This window comes from Cuculus canorus, chromosome 1, assembly GCF_017976375.1.
Source record: "Cuculus canorus isolate bCucCan1 chromosome 1, bCucCan1.pri, whole genome shotgun sequence".
Classification (NCBI taxonomy): Eukaryota; Metazoa; Chordata; class Aves; order Cuculiformes; family Cuculidae; genus Cuculus; species Cuculus canorus.
The window spans coordinates 72,936,206-72,963,246 of record NC_071401.1 but is presented as its reverse complement, the minus strand read 5'-3'; the positions used below and the strand labels follow the sequence as shown (position 1 = coordinate 72,963,246).

At 38.8% G+C, this 27,041-nt stretch overlaps 1 protein-coding gene across 2 annotated transcripts in view; it reads left to right on the top strand.

Annotated features, from left to right (window-relative positions):
- Positions 1 to 2,413: 2,413 nt before the first annotated feature.
- PRKX (protein kinase cAMP-dependent X-linked catalytic subunit) overlaps positions 2,414 to 27,041 on the top strand; it is a 55,052-nt gene continuing 30,424 nt past the window's right edge. The window contains exons 1-2 of one of the 2 annotated variants that reach the window (XM_054075030.1): positions 2,414 to 2,813; positions 26,460 to 26,628. In XM_054075030.1, coding sequence (XP_053931005.1) covers positions 2,660 to 2,813; positions 26,460 to 26,628 — 323 coding nt within the window. In that variant the 5' untranslated portion in view covers positions 2,414 to 2,659. Of the gene's footprint in view, positions 2,814 to 8,314; positions 8,402 to 26,459; positions 26,629 to 27,041 lie in introns of those variants that run through there. The other variant, XM_054075039.1, reaches the window with a different exon arrangement.

Genomic DNA, 27,041 nt, shown 5'->3' with positions numbered 1-27,041 from the left:
TCTTTAGTTTTCAAAGTGTTTTCTTAAAAAAAAAATTCAGTTATGGTTAGGAGAGGTTTGTTGGCTTGCTTATATTTTAAATAAACAGGAATTAAATTTACAGCATGCCAGAACATTTACAATTTGCAGTTTCAGAACTCTTTTTAAGTATTCCATTGAGGGCATAAATCACAATAATTTTTGTATACTATGTAAGAAATGTAATACAGAGGAAATTGAGTAAAGTAATAAAGCAAAATAGAAGTGCAAAACTAGCATTCCAAAGTGTACAAAAATAAAATTTGAAATTTTGTAGCAAAAGTGATGTCATCCTCATCTGTTGATTCTGTTCACAGGCTGACAGGAAGCAGAGATGACTTAGCGTTTTTCCAAATTAGTCACAACCCTTCGTGTCAACAACCTAAAAGATAAAAATACATGTTACATACTCTGATTATCATGACTACAAATGAGACTGAGAAATTCCTAAATATAGGAAAGAAGTACATAAATTTCTAATTGTCATATATAACTTATGTATTTATACTCATTTTTTTGGTATACATATACATAACTATTTCTAATTATTATTGAACCTACTCCACAAAGAAACTTGTAGGCCTTATAGTCTCATGCTGTCACTTGCAATAAAAAGGAGATGCAAAGTGCCACCTGTGTGACTTGATTTACACACCAGCCTTATAGATACCCTGCTTGTTGAAGCATAGGATAGGAGCTGTGAACAGTGTAAAACTGGGATGAAAGAAGGCATGGAAAAAAATAGGATTTTCTTCCCAATTTTGACAAGAAGACTTGTCAGTGATTTGGCTCACACACCAATTTTCCCTGTCTTTCAGCATAATCGTCAACAGTTTCTTGGATGCCATGGAAGGAGCTATATTTGTACTTGACTGCTGCTACATTAGGTGCCTCCTCAGTTCAGCTTGGCACGGCCCAGTGTACCCGCTGACATCCTCAGTCACCTAAAGATTTTGCAGGCTCCAGAAGGGAACATGGAGGAGGTGTGGCTGTTGCAATATCCACACCTACTTGAAAACAGGGAGCAAAATAACACATGAGAAACCCTTAGAAACGTGTGGGTGAGAGACATTCACTAATCCTGAAACCCTCGACTGACTCCCACATGTTCCCACACGTGGGGAATGACTGACTCTCCCTATGACCATCAGTGTGAAACCACACAGGCCACGAAGCTGCTTTGCAAGGGACACCCATCAAATTTTGTTTACTTTCCGTGGTGAGCAGACAGCACCTTCCCCAGTCGCTCCGCAGCCGCAGCACCAAGGGAGCATGGCGGCAGGTACTCCAGTGTGGGGCAGGCAGTATGGGAGAGCTGTGTTGCTGCTCAGGCGGGATGCAGGGGTGGGGAAATCATAGAAACATAGAATGGTTTGGGTTGAAAGGGACCTTAAAGATCACCCAGTTCCAATCCCCCTACCATGGGCAAGGACTACACCAGGCTGCTCAATGCTCCATCCAACCTGGCCTTGAACACTTCCAGGGATGGGCCATCTACAGCTTCCCTGGGCAACCTGTGCCAGTGCCTCACTACCCTCAGCATGAAGAATTTCCTCTAAACCTAAATCTTTTCCCCCCTCCAATTTACAGCCATTCCCCCTCGTCCTGTCACTAAACGCCCTTGTAAAAAGTCTGTCTCCAGCTTTCCTGCAGGTCCCCTTCAGGTATTGGAAGGTCACCATAAGATCTCCTTGGAGCCTTCTCTTCTCCAGGCTGAACAAGTCCAACTCTCGCAGCCTGTCTTCTTAGCAGAGGTGCTCCAGCCCTCTGATCATCCTTGTAGCCCTCCTCTGGACCTGTTCTAACAGTTCCATATCCTTCTTACGTTGAGGATTCCAGAACTGGACACAGTATTCCAGGTGATGTCTCACAAGAGAGAAATAGAGGGGCAGAATCCCCTCCCTTGCCCTGCTGGCCACGCTTCTTTTGATGCAGCCCAGGTCACGGTTGGCCTTCTGGGCTGCGAGCGCACATTGCTGGCTCATGTCAAACTTCTCATCAATCAGCACCCCTAAGTCCTTCTCTGCAGGGCTGCTTTCAACCACATCATCCCCCATCATGTACTGAAATCGGGGATTGCCCCGACCCAGGCGTAGGACCTTAACGCCTGGCCTTGTTAAACCTCATGAGGTTCTCACAGTCCCACTTCTCCAGCCTGTCCAGGTCCCTCTGGATGACATCCTGTCCTTCTGGTGTGCCAACCGCACCACTCAGCTTGGTGTCGTAGGAAACTTGCTGAGGATGCACTCGATCTCTTCCTCTACATCATTGATGAGGAACGGTTCGGGTCGGAAGGGACGCTGGGGCAGGGACACCTCCCCCGTGCCGAGCCGCGCCGGGGCAGGGCGAGCCCCGCACCTCCCCGCCCGCAGCCCCGCCCCGCCCCGCCCGGCCCCACTCGGGCTCCCCTCGCCATTGTGTGGCTGCGCCGCGGTCCTCGCTGCCGGCGGCGATGCTGAAGGGCTCCGCGTCCTCTCCTCGCTGGCGGGAACTCGCTCCAGCGCCGGAAAGCGGCCACCCCGCCTGCTGAAGAACGAAACTTTGCCTGTGTGTCCCCTCCCCGCGCCGCTCCTTTCCCTTCGCCGGCCCCGGCGCGCCCTGCTCCATGCGCTGAGCGGCAGCGGGGCGCCCGCACGGCCCCATGGACGCCTTCAGCGCCGCCAAGGCTAAAATAGGGGCGAAGAGTGGCGGCGAGGCAGCGGCGGCGGGGCTGGCAGCGCCTCCGCCCCCCGGCCCCGCCGCGCCCGAGGCCGCCGCCTGCAAGCTGGAGGACCTGGAGACCCTGGCCACCGTGGGTGAGTGCGGGGGACAAAGGCGCTGCTCGGGCTGCCTTCGGATGGAGCCGCCCGGAGATGCCCGGCTGCCTCCAGCCCTCCTCCCTCGGTCCTTTCTTGCCGCGGCCGCTCGTAGGCGGCGGGATTGGACCGGCGGCCGCTGAACCCGAACAGACACAGACCCCCAGAAAGGGACGGACAGACACCTCCCCCCTCCCGAGAGGAACGGACAGACACCCCTCCGAGACGGACAAACGGACAGCCGCTCCCCCCCCCGCCCCGAGGGACAGACAGATACCCCCTTCCAGAGGGACGGACAGACTGCTCCCCCCTCCGCCCAAGGGACGGACAGACTCCCCTCCCCCCGGAGAGGGACAAACAGACTCGATTTCCACCCCACCCCCCCCCCCCCCCCCAGTGTGACCGACAGACCTCCCTCCCTCTGCCCCCAGAGGGACGGACAGACCTCCCCCAGACGGACGGACACCCACACACAGACAATCGCAAACCGAAAGACACCCACCCCCCCCAACAGAGACACACAGACTCCCATACGGACAGATGCACACAGACAGCCCCCCCCTCCCGGATAGACCTCCACGCAGACGGACACACAGACCCCCCCCGATCTCCTCCTCTCTGTCCAGACCCACAGGGATAGACACACAGATCCTCCCTCCCTCCTCCCTCCCTCCCCAGACCCACGCACACAGACACATGCATGGACACAGGCGCCGGGAAGCTGTTGGCATTCTCGGTCCCTGGTGTGGTTGTGAGGGAGCGCAGATGATGCCAGCACTATCCCTGTCTCTGGCTGCGAGATCCTGGGTTTCATCTGCAGCTGAGCGAGCCTGTGACCGGGTTTGGCCTGTCTGTGAGACAGGGACAGCCACTGCTGAAAGCTGAGGGCCTTCTGGTGTACGACTTGCTTTATCTGGTTTAGACTTCATTTACCTGCATTGTGATAAAAAAGGTCATTTAAATGTAGCTGTCGGCCCAGTGAAGAGTTCCAACAGGTTAACTGAATATTGCCAGGTATATTTCAAAACCCCAACAGTTTTTTTGCCCTGAATACTGATATAAAGATGCTTTTGCATGTGTAGGATTTTGGTAGAAGGCAAGGTTGCATGATGCGTTTACCCTACCTTCTAAAAACTGACCTTAACCAGCATTGCTGCAGAGTAAATGCATGTGTTTAAAACATTAGCATTTCGTCCGCTGGTAAAAATGTTCATTGTGTTCGTATCCACTCTGTCTGTGCATTGTGTCTGAACGTATGTTTGTATAGTTGCGTATAGTTTTGCACCTGTTTTGAAGCCTTGAATGTTCAACTATGTGGAAGTTTTGTGGTTTTTTTCTTTATAGGACTATGAGATGAGTTTGGATAGATTTATTCCAGTAAATGCTGTAAATCTTATTTTACCCTAAGCTGCCTTCAGCTAAAAAGGTGCTATTTAAACACTTTCTTAGTGAAGTTGATGGTTCTAATAGGCCTGTACAAATGGAGTCGAAAAGGCCTGAGAATGTTGTGGTCAGTAAAGACAGCACTATCTTCTCTTGAAGTGCATTGTTTTCTGAGGTAATTTTCCCCATTTGAAACGTAACAGACGTTTTATTGATAAATTAATTGAGATCATTAAGGCACTGCTTTGAAGGTTTGTGATGCTTTTTTCCCCACCCTAAGTGGTTGGTCTTGCTTGTTACATCATGACTAGTTGTTGTGGATATAATTGTCATCACAGAGGATTATGACTTCAAGTGAAGCATAGGCTGCAGAAAAATAGTAATTTTTAAAGAAGACGTAATAGTCTTGGAAATGTTCCTGAGGTGAAGGTAGAATGTAGATATAATCCTGGTGTTGATTTTAAACAGCCTGTCTTTTTAGAGTGTCCTTTAAGGTGCTCCGTAGTCATTAAGGAACAGGAAAGTTGTGATTCCACAAGCTATAAAGAAAGACTTGAAAAAATTGAGACAGCTTGATATGATGTCACAGAGAAGGAAACAAAATGTAAAAGGAGCATATAGCTGCCTATCAGGGCACTGTCAGAATATTTAGAGAGCAGTCTCCCTTCCTTCTCTGTCTTCCTTAGCCTGATTTCTTTATTATTCTTTTCTCATGTAGCTCTTTCTGAGAAGATGGCCATTCTTTGTATTTCTTGTGAAGTGTGGCACTGGTTGTTTTGTAGGGAGAAGGTAGACAAAATGCAATTCTTGAAATGTATAAAAGTGCACAGATAAATACATAAGGCTTGACCACACTAAAGAGGCTGAGCTGGCTTACTGTAAGTTGGTTTTAATGTGAATTTATGACATGCCTGTGTGCCTGAATCTAAGGCTGTGAGATAGGAAGGCATCTAGCTCCTGACCAGGAAGCAATGCAGCAGCCTCAAAGTGATACTGAAACTGAACACGTGTATACCTGCCTCTGAGTGGCAGAGTTTATAAAAGATGCACTGCCCTGCTAATGTGTTTGTAGCACATCTGAGATCTGAGACACTAACTGCATATGGTTGGCCTGCGCCATACCTGCCCACTAACTTGCTACGTTGCATTCCTGAGTTAAATGGGCTGCAAGTTAAATCAGTACAGAATACTGCAGAATAAGATACAGATGTGTAGTTTACTTGGAAAAGCTCATTTTTGCTTGGCTTGAACATTTTTTAAATGAGTTAGTTAAGTACAATTTAGGTTTCTATCACATGTACTGAAAGCGTATATCTGCAGGGCTTTTTTTTTTAGCAGCGGTCTGTGTCAGTTTTGCCCTATGCTCCATTTTGATCTCCCTGTACAAATTGATGAGATTGTCATCAATTTCACTACAGCAATTTAGAGTCATCTGCAGTTTGATTGCTGTGATAAGAATAGCTGTTTTCTTTCTGCTGATGTTCTTGAAAGCTGTGAGCCCTATCTGAAATATTTGGAGATGTCTGTGGAGGGGAAAGGGATACCTAGAAATTACAGAACAGGAAGTTCTGATGTCTTCTGTTCTAGAATCATTGTTGCTGTTAGACATACCCAGCCTTAAAAATGGAATGGACTTGGAAACTATAAATTTGAGAAGTGGCAAAATGGAGAGGTGAGCTCCATTCTTTTACAGCTGTTTAAGTAATATTTGAGGTAACAAAATAATGCTGGTGTCTGTAAGATTGTGATCATCTTTCACTTGATAGGCACTTTCTCTTGGAGAATAGAGTAAAGTTTATGTAAAAGCAATACATAAGAATTGGAAGCCCTTCCCACTTTGAATATAGTAGCTACTGTTTTAAATATCCTTCATAGTCTAAGAAGATTAAAATCTCTCTGTTAACTCGACCAGCATAATGCAGACTGGTTTGCATGTGTTCTCTGATTTATGTTGGACACTGTGCCTGGTATAGCAAAGAACTTGCTATGAGGGGAGAAAGCAAAAGGGGAGAACAGTTTAGCATCACGATTGGGAGGACACATATCCCCCTCAAAAGTCCCAGGCCTCAACCTTTTGTTTTGGTGTTTGTGGACCCTTTGGTAAAAGGCATTGGTAGCAGAGGCTAGAGTACAGGTATGCTTTTGAGAGAAATGCCCTAGTATTTAGTTGATAAACTGAAGTTACTGGTTTGAGGGTGGCACAGAAGTAGGGTGCGTATTGGTTTCTGGCACAAAGAGAGGTTAAACGGGAAGAATGTTTCTTTGAGGATGCTTCCTGAGAGGTTGAAGATTTGGCTTTGAACCTTTGAGATATATGGATTTTTTTAACTAGTCTTCTGATATGAAAGATGAGCTCTTTTGCTCTGGAGCTGTTTAACGTGCCTGACTGTCCAGTTCTGATTTTGAATTAATTTTCCTTTCAAAGGAGGTTGAAATACAAATGTTTGCTCAGCACGCTAAGACCAGGCTGAAATAGTCTGTGGATCGTAGTTGAATTTACATGCCTAGTTCTAATGTCTAGGGTAGTTCTGTGCTGCACAGAAGCAAAAATTTGTGGGCCGCCACCACCGTGCTCATTGAAACTTCACTGCTGAAAGTTCACTGCCCACCCATGCTTGTCTGAGTGCATTTCAGGCTTCTTATATAGGTGGAAGAAAGAGACTATGGACACTAGTGGCATAGTTCTTGAATCCTTGTTTTTGATGAGCATTTAACAAGAGCAGCCTTCCTATCACTAGAGTGTCTGCAGTTTGACATCTGACATATATCCTGAAACGAAGACGCTAAATTTTTAATTATGCCATTATGAACAAGTAATTCAGTTAAACTAGAATAATAAGTACAAGGAAACCAGAAGATATTTGTTCACTTTTGGGTATGTGAAGTTGGGAGAACAAATGTTATCTTCCGCAGTGAAATGTATGGTGATAGGGAGGGGAGAAAGAAGAGAACTTTAGGAGAAGAAAGGTGACAAACTTATTCTTTCCCTCTTTCCTCTGAGATCTGCTTCTTGCCCATTTTTCAAAGTGCAGTGAATTCCATAATGGGCTTTGTAATTGTAAATTGGGGTTTATGAATCTATTCAATTGATTGAAATATTTTAGCAGTGGTATTTTCATGTGAAAAGATTCTTTTAAATAGATGTTCTCATGAGGTGCTTTACACTAAACAAATGCAGTATTTTAATTTTTATGAGCATGGGAATATTTTAAAAAGTACATGGGAAAAGTGAGGCACAAGATTTTTTTTAAACACTTAATTTCCCTGTGTTCACACACAAAATATGCTAGACAAATGTATTTGAAATGGTATTATATCAGCAAGACAGTAGGTACAGAAGTGTAGTCTAATGCTGAAAGAAGGAATCTGCTCTTGTATAGGACGTTATAGTACTATTTTCCCTGCACATAACTAAACAAAACTTATGCACCAGGATAGGTAAGTTCTTTTCTACTAGCACTGGTGGTGTGCGGTTTTTTTTTTTTTTTGTTTGCATGATTTCCCTGAAGGGGTCTAAATTAGCTCTGTTTCTTACCAAGTGGGTTTTTTGGCTTTACTACCAAGGTCCTCACCTATTTAAAATATTACATTTTAAGGGATAAGTGGGCATTTTTTCCTGTTTTGTCACCTTTTCTTGATACTGAAATGATAAAATAATAGGCCATTTTACTTGGCAATGTCTTTAAATACCACAAGTTTGAAAGAAAACATGGTCTGAATGTTGTGACTGTAATGGTGACCTAAATTCACCATTACATTTGTACGTCCGTGAGACTTTAGTCATAAAGCTAAATTACTTGCATTTTATTTTCACTCTCTGTCTGTGGAATGTCTTTCTTGCTTCATTTGTCCCTCCCACAGGATCGTACTTGTCTGAAAATAAATCCTTAGTATTGTTATATTTGATGTTCTAGAGAGAAAATGACCAGGTGTGACTCAGCTTTCCTCACTTGATTTTCCTGTTATCCGCTGCTGAGGTGAATTTCAGTAGCATAATGTTTATTGTGGAGTAGGTAGCAACAGGTCCTTTCTCATAAGGTGGTTCTCTTTAGGCTGGAAAAAATTAATTGAATTGAAACAAATACTGTCTTTTATCTTTCAGAAAGGTCAGAAAAGTGAGAGTATTTGGAAGAAATCTGAAAATGTGAAAACTGAAAGTTCACATTTCTGCTTTTTTATCTTCAGTGCTTAAAATCAGTGTTGAGGTAAATGTCTAGTGTCTGCCTGTCACCTGTTTCTTTTACCTTAATCTTATTTAGATGTCTAATGATTGTGGAAAGAAATTCAGTATTCTTTCTCTGTTACTGTGGACTTGATGCTATTTTATAGAATGGGCTTTGACACTGAAATACACTTAGATGTATTATTCGAGTCCTGTAGATAGCCCAGAGATGCCCAGAAGTGCCTGTTGCAATGCAAATATACAAATAATTTGGAACCCAACTAGTGCTAATATTTCAGAAGTAAGAAACATGCAAAACTCCTCTCCTATAAAATCAAAAGTACCTAACTCCACAACTTCCCTTGCCAAATTTCTGCTTAAATAAAACTAATGTTCCAGGTGAAGATACTGTTGAAAAATTCTTACATCAAGTGGTGTCTGTCAGCTATGACTGAAAAAAAAAGATAAAAAACCTGAAGAGAAATAGAGATTTTAATTAACTTACTTTCTCCCTCTTCAAAGGGAGGAAATAAGAACTTAAAGTACTGGTGGTTGGCAGCATGTAGTTTCTTAGGCCTTGACTCACCGTTCCTGTGTTTAGATTCCTGAGTTTGCATGTCTGGACTGTTTGTAGTGGACAGGGAGAGCAGCCTTTTGGAGACTGATGTCTTGATATTTCAGCTTTTGCATCATGAAAACTTAGTGAAATGAATTCCAAGTTAAAGTGCTTTTAATCCTGGATTGGTCCAGGGTGATATGAAATGTACATATTAGAAGAAAGAAAAGGCTGGTGAAGTTTATGTACCATTTTCATTTGTTAGGAGAGGAATAGACCTGTATACAGCAAAGAAGAGTGAATTTTTGTAGAGTAAAAGATGGGAACTTTGTTTAACCTTTCAAGGGCTTATCTGGGCATAAGCTGTTCTTAACCAAATTAGTTTAAGTTAAACAATATAATTCCCTTACTGGTGATACTTAGTAGTGTAAAACATGTTCAGTATTAGGTTTTACTACTCAGGAGTAGATTAACAGATGCCTTTACTCCGGGAAAGCATCCTCCATTCCTCCTCAGATTTAGGGGGTGTTTAGGAGTTTATAAAAATGTTTGTAAGTAAAATTTTGCTGAAAGACTGTGTGTTGGTGTGCACCTGGGATATCCAGGTGATAGGAAGCGCAATTCTCAAAGTTAGACTGTATTTTTGTTTTCACACAGGAAGACTATCTTTCAAATGATTGAACAAATGTCCTTTTTTATTTAAAAAAAAAAAAAAAAAAGGAGGGAAGGTATATGTTACAACATTGTTTTAATTAGCTCTTGCATATTAGAGCAATGGTTCAGTTTTTATTTGGACTACACATTGCATTTTAAATACTGAAGGTGGATCAGAGGTTTTTTTCTTAATGTAGCCTCTTCTTTGCCATAGAGACTGTAAATTTAGAGTGCTAAGGAAATTCACTTGAGAGAAAGGTGAGTAAATCATGAAAGCAGTTAACAAAACACATTATATTTGGAAAGTGAGTAGAATGTTACAGAATGAGAATTTTTTCAAAAACATGTCAGTCTTGTTATTGGTTGTTTTTTTGATAATTGTAGTCTTGGTTTGTTAATTTTGCTAAAAAAATGCTCAAGTTTTTGCCCTTTGGATTATGTTTACCATTTTGGTTTTGGTGCATTATTTCAAAGGCATTGAAATTATTGCAGTTGTGATGGTAAGCTGGCAAATTAAAGACTTCTGTCTTGACAGATTTCATGGGATGTGTTTGAAAAGATGTTACCTCTGAAGCAGTGGATAATAAGTTTATCTTCTAAATGTTTAGAGGGCCAGGGTTAAAACAGATACAGTGTTTATGTGAGGGGTTTTGCCCTGAACCCATTGATAATCTAAAAAGAATATCTTCTAAGAATAATACCGATTTCTCATTTTAGAAAGCTTCTTTGAACTTGAGGAAAATATCTTTTTATACTTTGAAGAACATTCTGAAAATATATTAAAATAGCAATCTCATTATGAGGATTAACTTGAACATTTGTTTTTGCAGGGTTTAAGGTCCACAGTCTTATTGAACTGTAAATTTTGTTCGTTTATAATTCAACTAAAACAGCTTAACTGTTCTTTGTAAATATCAAAGTTCTTTCACTGAAGGTGAAAGATGACCTAAAAAAGGAAAATTGTGTTGAAACTGTAAGTCCTAGCATACTAGAAGTATTCAGAATGTGCTCTTCTGTACGTATCTATGTTGTAGTATATGCAATTATAGTTTTCAGTTTTAGGTCTACCTAAACTAGTTTTAAATTGTTTTCACTTCGTTTCAGTGCAACTGGTAGTTGTATCACTAAAGTGCTTCTGCACTTTAGTGAAATAAGCTTGGTTGAACTGCTGTGTAATGCTTATGTTGAAGGATTTGTTTTGATATCTGTATTTTTGAGGTAGTTTGAGAATGTTTGTGTTGCAGAGTTGCTCTTCAAATGTAGGTATGATCAAATTTTCTTTTGTTTAATTCTGGCAGCTGCCCTATCCAGTCTTAAATTGTGGTGATCTGTGGCATTTTTTCATGAAAACTTTCCACTTGACTGCCTTCTTTCTTCATGCCCATCACAGCTTGGAGTAGTTGATAGCCGGTCTGTTAATTGATTGACAGTAACTTTCGTATAAGTGTGTCATTTTTCTCCAGGGAATCAATTGGTCTGCTTTGATATGCTTCATCTCAGACAAATTGCTAGTGTGTGTGTTTGATTTATTTGTTTATAACTGAAAGACATTAAAATTAATGAAGGAAGCATCGTTTCCATATGACTGCATGGTATAATCCATTTCTGTATAATACTAGTGGTGATGGAATATTACACCTGTGTTTTGGGTTGATCTGGTCAGTGGAACGGTTAGTGAAGTCTTGCTTTGACCTTCAATTTTCTTAGTTTGTTGAGGGGGCAGGGAAGTCCAGCTCAATTTGACCTACATTATAGTTAAGTAAATCTGAACTGCAGTCCTCTGGCAAATCAAGATACTTTGTGAAGTATCTTGATTTCTACTCTTGTGACTCTGTTTGTTGAGTGGTATTTATTTAATACCGAAGTAAAAGTAGTTTGGTATTGTGATTTTCTTTGGTTTGCAATGTATTTCATAGCCCTGATACCAACAGTTTATGATGTCTAAACCAGACAAATTTTTATGTCTGGTTTATCTTCAAAATCTTCTTCGCTCTTGTTTCTTTCCTGGATATTCATTTTGAATAATGCCTACAGCTTTTTTTATTGGATAATAAATTTTATACATATACACATCTCTGTTTAGATTTGTATAGACTCATAAAAGAAAGTTCTACAGTTCTATAGCTTGATGCAGAAAGACTGAGAATATGGAAAAGTCTGGTCATTTTCTGTCAGTATATATAGGATTTCTAAGTGCAATAAATGGTCAAGTGAGCAGTTCTTTGTTTCTGCAAGCTATTCATACAGTATCTACATCATGTAACATTTTTTTTAACAAGGATTTTTTTACTTCATTAAATAATTGATTTATATTTTGTATTTCCTGGAGTATTTAAGAAAGGCAATTCAAGGCAGAAGAGCTGTATAACATAAACTATTATTAGCAGTTGCAACCTGTGAGTTAAATGTGCATTTGCTTTTCTTGTGTATACTTGGCATTCTTATACAAACTTTTAGAAAGCATTATGGCTATCAATTCAATACATTATTTTGCCGAGAAAAAGAGACTGTATAATCCCTTACATTGTCTAATACAAGAGGAAACCATGGAGGAGAGCTGCCAAGGTTCAGGGATTATTTTGTTGTTTGGGTTTTTTTTTTTTTTTTGGCTTGACTATTATATACCTTATAGGTGATAATGGTTTGTTGCCAAAATCATATGAAGTGCCCATTAAGGGTGCCCACTCTGCCACCCTACCTGAGTTTTGATATGGTTCTTCATTAAAATGTAGCTTCTTACACTATTTGTGGAATTTACTTAAGTGTTTTTCTGTTTGTATTGGGGAATATGGGGACCCTGAGTAATCTGAAATATTTATGGTAATGACACTGCCATTATTGTTGAAGGTGTAGGGAGCTCTGTGGATTAAAGCAAAATATCTAGTTAGTATTGTATTTTATGTCTCTCTGGTGGTGCTTCAGTTAGTAAACTAAATGCTCCAGAATTGTTTGGGTAGGTGCTGAGAGTGCTGTCCTTATGTAGACCCTTCAAAAACAGGCTAAACTGGATGTAAGATTCTTTTCTTTGCTGATCTACTAATTAGGATCTACTGTAATAACTATATGGATGGTGAATATAAAAACCAAGAGGCTAAGAGCTGACTGTGTTTATGTAAAACTTCTGGGTGCTATAATAGCAGACTCTAGCCACCTGCCCCAAAACAGATGAAAGGCTTATAGCCTCAGACCTCTTCCCTCCAGTTTGGTATTGGCTTCTTACAGCTTCTTGGGTCAGGATATGATAGCCTGTACATTTTTAATTTGCATGGCCTGCCAGAAATAACTTAAGAGTATGCATTGTAAAATTTTTTGTTTGTTTTCAGGAGGATTAGTGGGTGACTCCTTGACTGTCCCTGGAGTACAAACAATGGAGACAGCTCAATCAGTGTGTTTCTCAACTGGGATTCTTGTCCTCTCTTTCACTGAAATATTTCAGGTTCCATGTCAATATGCTGAGTTTGTGTTCTGAGGCCACTAAACTCTCCCTGACTTTTGTGACTTTCGGAGGCCTGTGAAGACTTCTGCAATATGTCTTTATTTAAGCCAGCTGTCACACTCAGCAGTGGTGGATGTAAAAGTTGTAGTAAATCAGTAATGTTGTTCTTGCTACTTTTTTAGTGACCAACATAGTTCAGTCCACTTAAAATAAATTCACATTAGCAGCCATGTATGCAGAAATTGCTCATTCATTAACATCTTTGGAAGTAATGTCATTTGGGTTATAATAAATTCAAAAATATTTCTAGAAGCTTCCCAGTATTGCAACTTAATTCAAATTATGTGGAAAGCTTTTAAGCAGAATCTCTTCTTGTAATTTCACAGTAAGTAGCAGAGATTCTTTGGATTTGTTCATGGAAAATTTTCCTTGATTAAAGTTGGTTTTGTTACTTTTGTTTATTTTCTGCTAGAAAAGGCAGCTGTGAAGAAGCTGTGAGAAAGACAGTGTGTCCTACAAGATAGAAATATTAGAAAACAAAGTATCTGAGAAGAGATTTTGAAAAAATCTGAAAAAAACCCTAACACCAAAATTAATGCGAAATATTTTAAAGGACATTGAAATATATTTGGAGACGAGAATATTTTTTTAAGTCAATTTTTTTAATTCCAGTTGTATATGTTTCATCCTTTGTTAGTTGACAAATAGAAACAAATTAGGGCACATACATTCCTGGTACTGTAAAGCCTATGAAAGTTAGCTCTTTAATAAACTAAACTATATCCTTTATTCTAAATGTTTAAGTGGGGAGAGTTTCTAGAATTATCGCTACTCTTTTAGCTTACAGTAATGTGTATAAAAAGGTTTATTTTGGTGGCAGTGGGGATGTGGTTTTACTGCCTTTATTAATAGGTAGCTTTAATTTTTCAGTGTTCCTCCTGCACTGTTGGTTGTGGTTTAGGCAGAGCACAGCCTTGTTGGCTTGATTTGGGATAATTCGGAGAAACTCTGGAAATCTGTGATGGGATGGTTTGAAAGCATCATGTGTATTTTGTGAAATAAATGTATTTACATCTGAAATCTAAAGGGCATCTTGGAAATATGGGTTTTCTTCTTCTCCCCCTTCCCCCCCCCCCCCCCCCCCCCCCCCCGAAAAAAAAAGTTTAAAGTTTAACATGATTTAATTTTCTGGGAAGTTGACCATAAGGTGTGGCTAGGGTGTAATTCTGTAAATATTCAGGCTCACTGACATCAGAGGCAGATTGAGAAGTAGTTTCTGAAAACTGCATTTAATGAAGATTTTTAGATATTCTTGTAACATGAAATTATGTATGAGTTGTACTAAACTGCAGGTAATGTTACTTATCAGAGAATTCCTTATCTATTGAGAAGAGATTGCAATACATGCTAATAGTAAGTAGAGGAGCAACATAGTGAAATGGGAAATGAGGAAGACAACTGGCTTTGTGGCTGATCAGCCAGTCCCTCAGCCAACTTTATTTTTTTCTGACAGATGAACCCATCTAGCGTAAAACTAAAGCAGGAGTTGGTTGTATAGTTATTGATTTCATAGCTTAGAGTATGCCTTTCAGGTTTCTTGTAAGGGTTTTCTAGGAGTTAACCTTGGTGATAAAGACTGCAATAATTTTGTCTGCGAGTCTTGATCTTATATATTTAATTGTAAGTGAATTAAAGTGTAAAAGTGAAATTGTAAGTGAAAATTGTAAGTGAAATGCTTTCATACTATGTACTTGGATAAGGGTTCACGTCTCTGTGTTAATTTTAAATATTCTTTTTTTAATTTTACTGATCTTTTTGCATTGTTGCTATTTGTGTTTTAATAAAAAGGTTTCTTAGTGAACTTGAGGGCGACCAGTGGATGAATAGTCAGGGAAGCCTGGCAGACAGTAATGGAAATGAATGCGTAGAAGAAGCCATACCTTTGGTTCAGAATGTTGGAATTCCTACTTCAAAGTGATGTTGGTAAAAGAGATTACGATAAGGGGACTTAACACTGTTTTGAGACACTCTTCCTTTTGTTTAGGTAGATCTATGTTTCCTTGATATTGTTTTTCTTTACTGCAAAACAATTAGAACAGAGTGAAAGTGTGGCTAGGTGCAGGGTTGGGTATTCTAAATGATTGCATGTAAAGAAACAAGTGTTACTGGTGCTTGATCTGGTAGGTATGTATGAACTTGTAGTTGTTGCTATTAAATACTGGCTGTCCAATGTCAATGAATTTGTTATTGCTTCATCTGGAAATAAACTATGCTAAAGTAGGGTGCTCTTGCTTGAAATATTGCCAGTTTATCTCCTGTAATAAAATACTTTGATAAACCTCTCTCTAATCTTCATGTGATTTGGCATTTAAAATATTTGTGGGAGAGAAAAGTTCTCCTGATGGCAGTTGGATATAACAGCTAGGGAGAGATTCCGTACTCCAGATACTCCTAGTCTGTGATTTCTAGCCTAATTGATTTTCATTTTTGATAGAGATGTTAGGAACTGCATTGTTTGAGAACAAACAAAACTTTGTTTTTCTGCCTCGCTTGGTTCTCTGAAATGTGATTCTTGAAATAAAGTTAAACAGTGATTGTAGTAATAGAAAAAAGAAAACCAACTACCACCACCTAGGACACTTAAGGGAGGGGGAGAGCAGAGAGAAGGAACAAGCTGTATTGTTTGATCACTTTGCTTTGGAGGTCCTTCCATAGCCTAGTTGGTAATAAAGTACAGTCATCTCTGAAGAGTTTTGCATTTCATATACAGACCTCATTTTTAAAGACTGAGGAAGTCCGTAGACTTGATTTGATTAAAAAGGGCAGTATGGTAAAAACAGGTGCTTAATGACTTTTTAAACCTTGATGGTACTTAACTTGTGTACTGGTAAATCCTGTTAATTGAGATTTGAGAATGGAATTCAGAGAGTGGGATTTTGAAACTTAATATTTGTGTAAGTGTATTTGTTCCAGTTGTGTATCAGATATAGCTTCATTTGGATATTCTAGATTTACTTCCTCTTTCTCAAATAATAGCTCTTTATGTCGAGAATATTGTGTCCATTCTACTGCCAAACTACAGTAACTTCATCACGTTATGTTGGACAGTGTTACACTATTTTTTGTATAGTGTAGTGTAGTATGAGAGAATTTGTAAATGTAATGAACGTGTGAAGTAAATTCTAGATACATAATACATCTTTACTCTGTAGTCTCTCAGGAATATCAGTTGATACTGTCTTGTGAATATAAACAAAGCCTTCCCTTTGAGGAATACTTTGTTCCACTCATGAATTCTCAGTGCATTAACCCTTAACCAAAAATCCATTTGCAGTGCTTGTTCCAGATAGAAATGATGTTTCAGGAGAAGATTCTTACTGGCTTGTAATGTGAATGTGATTTTTTTTTTTTTTAATAAAACTGAGTCTATAGAAGATGGAATACAGGGTCTCTATGTAAAGAAATTATTTGAGTCTTTTGGGAAGGTATTAATTTTGCTGTAGTTACAACAATAAGTTCTTCGTGCATATTATAATAAAATTGTTAGTACTCAGTACTGCTCAACTGAATATAGAAGTGCCTGTTTTTTCTCCAACTCAAGGTGAAAAGGAGGCTGTTGGTTGTTTGATAGAAATGGAGAAATTCTGTCTCTCGGCTTGTCTTTAGAGTACAAACGAGCTGGTCAGTTACTGCTTGTACACTATTAGCCTTAAACTTTGCTGGTTTTTGTTGTTTGTTTCGGTTTTTTATGTATTGTGAAAAGACTTTTTATAAGCTCCCACCATGAATTGCAACAGGCTAAGATCCATGACAACCTTTCAGGATGTACATCCATTGTATTTTTTAATGTCCAGCCATAAAGGGATGACATGGGCCTATGTGTTCCTCTGTTGTAATCTTCTGTCTTTGAAAGAAGAAGAACTACAGTTTGCTATTTTCTAAAAACTATCAATATTAAGGTTTGAAGGTATAATGTGAAAAATCAACTTTCTGATGCTTTAAGGCCTCTAACTGCTACTCAGTGGACAGGATTTGTCTTCAATGTGAATGTCTAGAGGGCTTTTACCTTTTGGTATCCTAGCGTAACTCTAGGTCAGTGAAATTTTAAAAATGAGCATCAAAAGTCTGAGTGAAAAAAGGTTATAATAAAAAACAACAGAAAAAGTGGGTATTAGCTGCCACTGAACTTTTATTTCACTGCTGATTTGATAGAATTTACTTTCTGAGCATTAGTGTATCTGGATTTCAACCTAGTCTTTCTGGCTAAATCTCAGTAGTGCTGGTATGCGTGTAAATTTGCAAGTGTGTTTCTGGACTAGGGTCTTTTGTGCCTAATTCTGTGGTAACATACAAAATAGCAGGGAATAGGTAATCTTGACCAGTTATCTATTAGCTGCCTATTTAGCTGTTTCCTGAAACAGACAAGAGAATGTGCTGAGTACATTTAAATTAGGTTAAAGTATTTGATCTGTCTTCCTCCAGGAGCTCTTCAACGTAGTTTACTCTTCAATCTTATACTTTTAAAAGCATTGTAGAAATACCATATTAAGTAACAAATAGCTAATCCGTTTCAAAAGTATTATGCAGTTTTTGTGCTCCGTATGAAATGCCCCCCTTCATTTCTTTGTCCTTTAGCACTACTTCAGATGAAGATAGAAGCAAAATCTAATTGAAAGAAACGTATTGTAAGAAGTACCTATCACTCAAAGGCTTCTGTCCAGTACTGGTGAAGGAGGAAATTGGTCAAGTACAAACAATGTGGCTTTTATTGCATTCATTCAGCAATAATAAACCTTTGTACTTTAACAATATTTTTTTGTTTGCTTTTTAAAAGGACACAGTCAAGAATATTAAGCCTGATACTTTCTTTGCAGTAATATTGGAATCACTTGCATCAAGTAGTTCTTTTGGAGAAAACAGTGGAAGAAATGTGCAAGAGATGAGTTTCAAGACAGACAAAACCATGCTGATTATGTGAAACGCATAGAGGCACATATTGGCAGATGTGGTTGCCAAGTCACTCTCCATGATATTTGAAAAGTCATGGCAGTCAGGAGATGTCCCTGGTGACTGGAAGAAGGGTCATGTGCCCATTTTTAAAAAGGGTAGAAAAGACGACCCTGAGAACTACCGACCTGTCGGCTTCACCTCCATGCCTGGGAAGGTCATGGAACAGATCCTCCTAGAAGTTATGCTAAAGCACATGAAGGGCAGGAAGGTGATTAATGGCAGCCAGCATGGCTTTACCAGGGGCAAATCCTGCATGACCAATTAATGGCTTTCTATGATGGGGTAACTGCAGCAGTGGTAAACTGATGGATGTGATCTGTCTAGACTTCTGTAAAGTCTTTGACACAATCCCCCACAACATCTTTCTCTCTTAAGTTGGAGAGATATGGATTTGATGGGTGGACGGTATGGTGGATAAGAAACTGGTTGGATGGTCATATTCAAAGAATAGTGGTCAGTGGCTTAAAGTCCAGATGGAGATCCGTGACAAGTAGCGTCTCTCAGGGGTCCGTACCAAGCTGAGTGGTGTAGTTGCCACACTGGAAGGATGGGATGTCGTCCAGAGGGGCATGGACAGACTGGAGAAGTGGGTGTGTGAGAACCCCATGAGGTTTAACAAGGCCCAGTGTAAGGTCCTACACCTGGATCAGGGCAATCCCCAGTTTCAGTACACGACGGGAGATGATGTGATTGAGAGCAGTCCTGCAGTGAAGGGCTTGGGAGTGCTGGTTGATGGGAAGCTCAACATGAGCCATCAATGTGCTCTCACAGCCCAGAAGGCCAACTGTATCCTGGGCTGCATCAAAAGAAGTGTGGTCAGCAGGTCTAGGGAAGCGATTCTGCCCCTCTATTCCTGTCTTGTGAGACCTCATCTGGAATACTGTGTCCAGTTCTGGAATCCGCAACATAAGAAGGATATGGAGCTGTTGGAACAGGTCCAGGGGAGGGCCACAAAGATGATCAGAGGGCTGGAGCACCTCCCGTACGAGGACAGGCTGAGAGAGTTGAGCTTGTTCAGCCTGGAGAAGAGAAGGCTCAGAGGAGATCTTATAGCGCCCTTACAATACCTGAAGGGGACCTACAAGAATGCTGGAGCAGGACTGTTCACAAAGGCTTGTGGTGCTAGGACGAGGGGGAACGGGTATAAACTGGAGAGGGGCAGATTTAGACTAGACATTAAGAATTTCTTCACCATGTGAGTAGTGAGACACTGGAACCGATTGCGGAGGGAAGTTGTGGATGCCGCATCCCTGGAGGTATTCAAGGCCAGGTTGGATGGGGCCTTGGGCAGCCTGCTTTAGTGGATCTTTAAAGTCCCTTCCAACCCTAACTATTCTATGATATTTCTGGGCTGAAAAGGAAAGTGGCTAATCAGGTGTTCAATACCTACTACGTACCCCTATTTAGCTTCACATACTTCAGAGAAAGCTACTGTTGAAGTTTCAACCCATGCTTCTGCTTGTATCCCTGGTCTTTATCAGACTCCATGTAACTTTTAACTTCTGTGGAACAGAGTGACTCTTTATATCGTTCATGGGTTGTTGCATTTGTGTTTTGTTTCTCAGTCATCAGAATGTTATTTTTATTTGTTTTTCTTAGATGAGAAGATGAGTTTTGGGTACTGCCATGTTTTGTACTTGTTTGGCTAGTAAACCTCATTTTTTTGTGTTTCTTCAGGTATAGTTATAAGCTTTGTCCATGCAGTAGTTTTGTGGTAACATATCAGACCTATTGTGTTCAACTGTAGCAACTGACAGACCAAAAGGTACTGGAACAATCTACTAAATGCCTGAACTATGGTATATCTTCTACAGAGGTGATGGTTTAAACTTTTAAGGCTGTTTCCTGTAGTTGAAGTTACTAGGAAAAGGTTTTAAGTCTGTCCTTGACTTTGTGACCCAGCAAATTTTTTGATAGAGTTTTGATGGTTTTTTTTGTGGAAAAGCATACTAAATTATTTCTCTGCTGAATTTGAGTAAAGCAGCTAGTCAAATCAGTTCTGTAAACCCTTCCTGTAAATGGGGAAAATGAAGGTGAAGATAAAGTATTGACAAACGACGAGAAGCAAAGCTTTACGCACCTCTTGGGTAAAGATTTCATTGTGGGAACGAACCTTAGCACCAGAGCTGGATTTTCCAGTTTAGTATGTCCCTTACAGTCTTTCTTCGTACCTTCATTGGGAAGGGCAAAAAACCTCTGTGAAGCACTTCTAGCTCATAATTAGAATAGAATACATCAAAAATGGTGTATTAATGATTAACTTGAATTATGCACTACCACAGACAAACTGCAAAGTTACTAATTTAAACAGAAAATGAAAGATCAGTCCTTTTCAGTTTAAACTGCTTCTGGGACATGTAGTTCAAAATTTTGAATGTAGTACTAATCCCTACTCAATAATTAGGAGCCATGTATTCTCAACAGCAGATCAAAATTTAAACAGTATCTAAAGACAGAGCAGGATTCACCATTTTCACCAAATTTTTTTGTCACAACATTTTAAAAAGTTTGTTGTTTTTTAATAGGAATCTTTTAGTCTAAAATCTGGGATTGGATGATACCTGGAATAATTCTACACATTTTTTTATTTGCCTGCTCTTTACTTAAGTCATATTTGGTTTTGTTTCTGGTTTGTTTGCTTTTTTTTTTTTTTTTTTTGTGGTAAGCACATAACACACTTTAATTAAAAGTAGTAACTTTTAGCCTATATGCCCATCAATTTGTTTTGGGTTTCATTTTAAGGATGTTATTTCATAGTGTTTTTAAATGCTTATTATTTTGTCTAAAGACAATAATTAAAGTAATTATTAAAAAAATTAACTTTGAGCACAAATTCATTTAGAAAAAATCCTGAATTACTCTAAACTTGATGGATAGCACCAGTTAATGGACAGGAGGTGGCTGGATGTTGGGTTTTATATATCTGGCTTTCATTGTTTGAGAGGGGTTGGTTGTTTTTTTTGTTGTGTTTTGGGTTTTTTTTGTTTTTTTTTCTTAAAGAAAGCCTGACCGAAAAAAAACCCCAACAACTTATCACTTTAGTATTTGCATTCCAAGAAGCCCTAATTTAACTTGCTTATCTTAATATCTCCCTAGTCTGTTGGTGCTTGTGGCTACCAATAGAGACCAATATGTAGCACAGTAGGAAACATTTCTTCTAACTGTAAATAAAAGCAAATACATCTGATGCTTTTTGTAGGCATCTGTGGAAGTCAGGACCAACCCCTTTGGGACTCAGAAACAGTCCTCAGGGTCATGGATCTCACATGACCTAGTTTATTCTTCATTAAAACAGATGGTATCTATCTGAGCAAGGCAAACTTAGATTTAAGAAAGAGCTGGAGATTAAAAGGATGGGAAGCTGGAACAGCTGGGCCTAATTAATGGGAGCCAATAAAGTGGCAAAGTGAGCATTAAATTAGTCATGTACATCAATAACAAATATTCACTCCATGACTACTTGCTCATTGGTTTTAGCTGATCAGAAGTTGCAGGATTGGTTTTCTAGCATCAAAAGTACCTAAAATTACATCAGAAATGTTCCCACATTCTTTATTCTTTTCTACTAGGCTTCAAAGAGTAAAATTCTGGAAGCTGGCTATGGTATTTTAGCGTGATGTTAGGGAATCCAGTTTGTTTTGTAAGGCTGAGAATGCCCTCCTTGCATTTGATACCTAGGCCAAGCTGGTCCTCTGTAGTTCTTGGCCTTCTCAGTTGTTGTGTGTTTATCATGAGAAGGTTACCTAATTGAGAAGATTGCTGGCATTCCTTCAGGTTCTGCAACCACATTAAATTTGCAGAGGGATCCAAAAATGTTATTGTTTCTGTTGTAAACATATTATACTGGATTAGTGGTTAGCATTTTTCATGTTTTATTTCGTTTGTCTGTTTAGTCCTGAAAATCTTGAATTATGTTGCAGATGGCCCAGGCATCCTTCACTTGCTTTTATTACTGGTGGCCAGAAGCCTTCATGTGTTGTATGTGTTAGCAGGGAGAAGGGGACTGTGCAAATAAACTACAACACCTCCTTCAGACCTTCTAATAACAGCTGTTTTCATGAGGTATAATTTCCTGATGTAAGCACATTTTTGCTCTAAAACTGATATTATATGCTGTAACAGAGACAGGTGGGGTTGTGTGTGTGTAGCCATTGCTCTTCCTTCAGAAGGATAGTACTTTGTAGGTCCCAGAACTCATCCAGAGTGGTACACAGTCCCTGAAGTTCTCTCTGTTTGAAATAAATACAAATAAATGCCAGTAGTATATTGGGCAAATCTTTCATTATTATGTGCAAGACGGTCAGGTACAGAATATTTCTATTTTAAGGTAATCTTAAGGAATGTTTACTTGTATGTCACAGGAGATCAAATTTAGCCAGTTTATGTAGCTGAGCTGTGAGGTAATCAGAGCAAAAAATTGAACAGTTCTTTCATGGGGATTAATAGAAACTGTTCATGAGCTTATTGTGTCCTTCTCAGAGGGCAGAAGACAGTTATGCTTTAACAGAAGATTAGTAACCCTGCCTTTTTCTGCTTCCAAAACCCTTCCCTCAAATTTATGGAGCTAGGCCTTCATCTTCCGTGCTGCCACTTCACTACTTAAATTTTCTCTCCGTGGATGCGAGGGGCAGAATTTCCAACTAGATCTGTTTTGATAAAATGACTTGGTTTTTCTTGACTGTGTGCAACAACCATAACAGTATCGTTTTACAGCCTCCCACCTTGACTGTCCTGTCCCATCCTGATCCTTGTACCTCCCCACTGTTTGCAAAGAAGAAAGTTTTAAAAATCTCTGCAAAAATGACTAAAAGCATGAGCAAGAGATCCAGACCAAAACTTTGAAGTGGATATTTGAATTGTAGTCATTTTTGTATGCAAATTTTATCTGGTTATCTGTAGACTGGCTAAGCATAAAAAAAAAAAAGAGCTTAATAATTAGTCCTGTGTGTGACTATGCAAAGGCATAAATTAAGCTCCATTTGCAAACTTCTATATACCTTTTGAAGTTTCAGCAAGAAAGCCGCTGTTCCCCCTTGTTGATGGCCCCACATGCTTAATGTCTTTATTTTCTTGTTTGAAAAAGTTACGTAGTACTTGCTATGCTCCCTTTGTTTCTCCTCACAGTGAGAGTTTGACTGAACAGCTTGAATGGTGTATGCAAATTCCAGAACAACACTATTACTTTGCTTTAAGGCTGTAAGAGAGTATATTATTTGTCAAAAGTACTGAAAGGGGGGTGGTTGTGTGTCTGGGTACTGTCACTGCCAGCTGATGTAGGCCCAATGGTTTTTCTGACAAGACTTGAATAGGAAAAGATTTGTATAGTGAGAAGAAATATCTGAAGACAAATGGTAGATGACTTCTTGGTCTATATTGTTTTCCTGATTGCCATAGTTGCTTAAAATTGAGCTAAAGATGTTTGAAAAAGGAATGTCTGCAATCAGTTCAACAACAAAACTGGTTGGGGAGGTTGGATGTTCTCATTTGTCTGCGTGGTTAGGTTTTCCTGGAGGCTGTCTGCGTCAAGTGCTTGCCACAGTTCTAGAATAGCCTGCCTGGCTTTGCTGCTCCTGGCAGAGGCGTTTTTGAAGAGGCAGTGTTTCCAAAGTTAGAACTATGGCTAAATAAGTCCCTGACAGGTCCTTCTTTGAAAATGAATGGAACTTGGGGTTGTAACTATTATTGCCATTGTTATCTCTGAGCAGCACCATTTATAAAGTTAGACTAATAGCATAATGAAAAATTAAAGCATTCTAAAATAAAAATTTCTAGGACAAATAGAACAAGTCATGAAACATGAGGTCACCAGAGACTTCAGAATAATTAGATATGTGTTCATTTCTGACTTTCCTATTGAGTATGTCTGTGGAAGCACTTTGTTCATACGAGTATCAAAGTGTGTATAAAACCAACATTTACTTATGGGGTTGGTACTGTTAATATCCTCAAGTCCATATTTGAAAGTCTTGAAAATTTAAAATGTTTAGTTCTGCTGTGCAGTATCGCTATAGTTATTATTGACATTGTTTTTACACAGAACTTCAATTGCAGTCCTAATTCTGAAATAGCCTTAGTTAATTTTTTGTCTGTGCATACAATAAAGATGTAAATAACCAATATTTTAAACAGCTTAAACAGATGGTTCTGCTCAGAAGCTCTTAGGCTTTTTTTAATTATTTTATTTTATTATTTTTTTTTTACTGTAGAAGCCCATACTCATGGAAATACGGTTTTTTACAAGTGTAGTCATGTAATGTGCTGCATTGTTAAAGGATTTAATTGCATGATAAATTTTCCAGGGTAACCTGGTGGCTTACTTTGCTATAACAGCAGGCTTTATCTGAGACTTGTTTACGGCTTTCTTAGTTAAAGAACTGTAACTCAGGACAGGTGGGAATGTAGAACTGCTTTGACAGAATCTTTTGTCCTTGGACAACTGTCATCCTTTCTGAGTTTGTCTAGTGAGAAGATTTATCTCAAAAGCTGGGTTTGAAAGCTTTATTGCTACTGGAGCTTCAAATTCCATTAAACTGGATTGCTGAAATTGTTAGTTTCCACTTTGTAATATTAAAATTTTCTTTTGATTTTTATTAAACACCGTTCTCTTAAACAATACTACAAGTGACTGGAAAGAATAACCATTAAATAGAATGGTTATTTTTTAAGTGAGACTACACATACAGAAAACAACCTTTCTTTTCTAAATTCTCCAGTTTTCTGAACTGATAGGAGGCAAATAGTCCCTTGTATTTAATTTCCTCCCAAAATAATGTAGTTTTGGAAGTTCATTTTTTGGTCTCTTCTCGCTGCCTCTCAAATCTTCCCTTTTACATATATACTTAGCTCCCTACACCCAGTATGTGTCTTAGAATATCAACTTGTAGTATCGGTTGATCATAACCTATATAATTTCAGCACAACCTGAAATCAATTGCCATACCACTTCATAATACTGAAGAAGGCCCGTGGGCTGCCTTCCTAGCCTGTGTACGACAAAGGGGTATGATTATGAGCTTAAGTATAAGATTTTCAGAGTTTTTTTGAAAGGTGTTTCTCAACACGAGAGTGACCTTTTTACAAGTTAGGCAATTGGTTTGAATGCCAAGCATCCTTTATTGTGGCACATATTTCTGTCAGAGAATAGGATTAAAATATCTGGTATACTGTTCTAATGGAACCAATATGGCATTGGTTAATGAGTGAAAAAACGATGAAAGCCACCCAAGGAACTGAAATGTGCATTCATCTTTTAATGTATAATGCTGTGCTGCAGTACAAATGGAAGTGTGGCTAAACGTGCTGGGTTTAACTTTCATTTCAAACTAAAAGAAATACTCAGTTCAGTTAAGTCTAATTGTCTTTAGTGCAATGCACTTAGGAGAACTTTTAAGATTTCTGTATTCAATAGAGAAATGCATAATGCATTATATAAAAAACAATAAGTTTTTATTTTCCTTTTATAATTTGAGAGTGAATTGGAAAAGGAGTACATTAACTACAAAAAAAAAAAAGTGTCTGAAGTCTACTATTTCCATGTAGTATAAAGATGCAGCACTATAAGCAGATCTTTTAAAATTTGTTAAGAGCATCAGCAATGGTTTGGGGGTTTTTTTCCATCATTCCCTTGTCGTACTAAATCACTTCATCTCTCTGTGCATGTTTAAAGGAATTAAATCTCACTCGAGTATTGCAGACAACTATTGTCAGTCACTGAACCTTGGTAGATAAGTATTTTGAATTTTTTTTGTTATTTCTGTACTCGTCGTGTTATGAGTTCCTACATTTTAAACCCTGATTGATTTTTCAGCTATCTTATTTTGATATATATGGGAAGTTAAGTATATTTTTGTGTGGAGGAATTACTAAATGTATTAATTATGTTCCTGATCTGTGATCCCTTTTTTTTTCTCTTTTGTGCCACACACTGTGCACATAATAAGTTGAATGCTACTTTTGAGTTTATCCCTGCCCTCATCACTCAATCTAAATTAAAAATGATCTCTGAAATGTAAGAGAGGGTTTCTCAGCCTTTCTTCTACACATGAGAACAGTTTTGCTTATATTAGTTTATATTGCTTACATTTGCTTATATTAGTTTATATTGGTTACCTTTGAGTGTTATATATTACATACTCGGGGGTTTTGTACATCTCCCTTACCCTTTCTAAGAATGACTTCTCCTCTTTACAAGAAATGCTTCCTGAGTCTATTCAAAGAGTGATAGTATTGCAACTCTGTACTTTTTATTAAATCATTATCAATAAAAATTGAGAAACTCAAAGAAAAAAAATTATGTGAAAACAAGCGAAGAAATATAATGCTGACAAACTCATGGGAGGAAACTAACAGGAATTGAGTCCCTGCAGGTTTTATAATACTCTAGTAAATTATCTTTGCCTTTCTTCATTTTTACAGTATGTTGACATTTCTTCTTTGACTTTTCAGGCACTGGTACCTTTGGGCGTGTTCATCTGGTGAAGGAAAAAATGGCCAAGCGTTACTTTGCACTGAAAGTAATGAGCATTCCTGATGTCATTCGACTGAAGCAAGAACAACATGTGCACAATGAAAAGTCAGTCTTGAAAGAGGTCAACCACCCCTTTTTGATCAGATTGTAAGTTGTTGTATTTTTTAATTTAACTCTATATGTGAAGTGCAGTTAAAGTGTTACAGAGTCTCATTGCAAGTTCTTGTGTGCATAACCAACACCAAGTGTTTAATTTCTGTTATATAATCTAGACTAAAATAGACTTCAGACTAAAATATTTATTCTAGAAGAATCACAAATTTAAAATGGAGTTATATTTTAAACATTTAAGCAATAACTTATTATAAGCTATTATGCTGTAGCTTTGCTCCTTGTTTTGTTTTCCTGCTGCAGAAGAGAAATTTTCTTACGTGAGGGGAAAATATTAATGAAGAAATGTTAGGATTGTCTCATCAAAATAACTTCTAGAAGGATTCTTGATGTTAGAATAGCAAGAAAACAAGTATTTCTACATAGATATTTCCTGTAGATATCTAGAT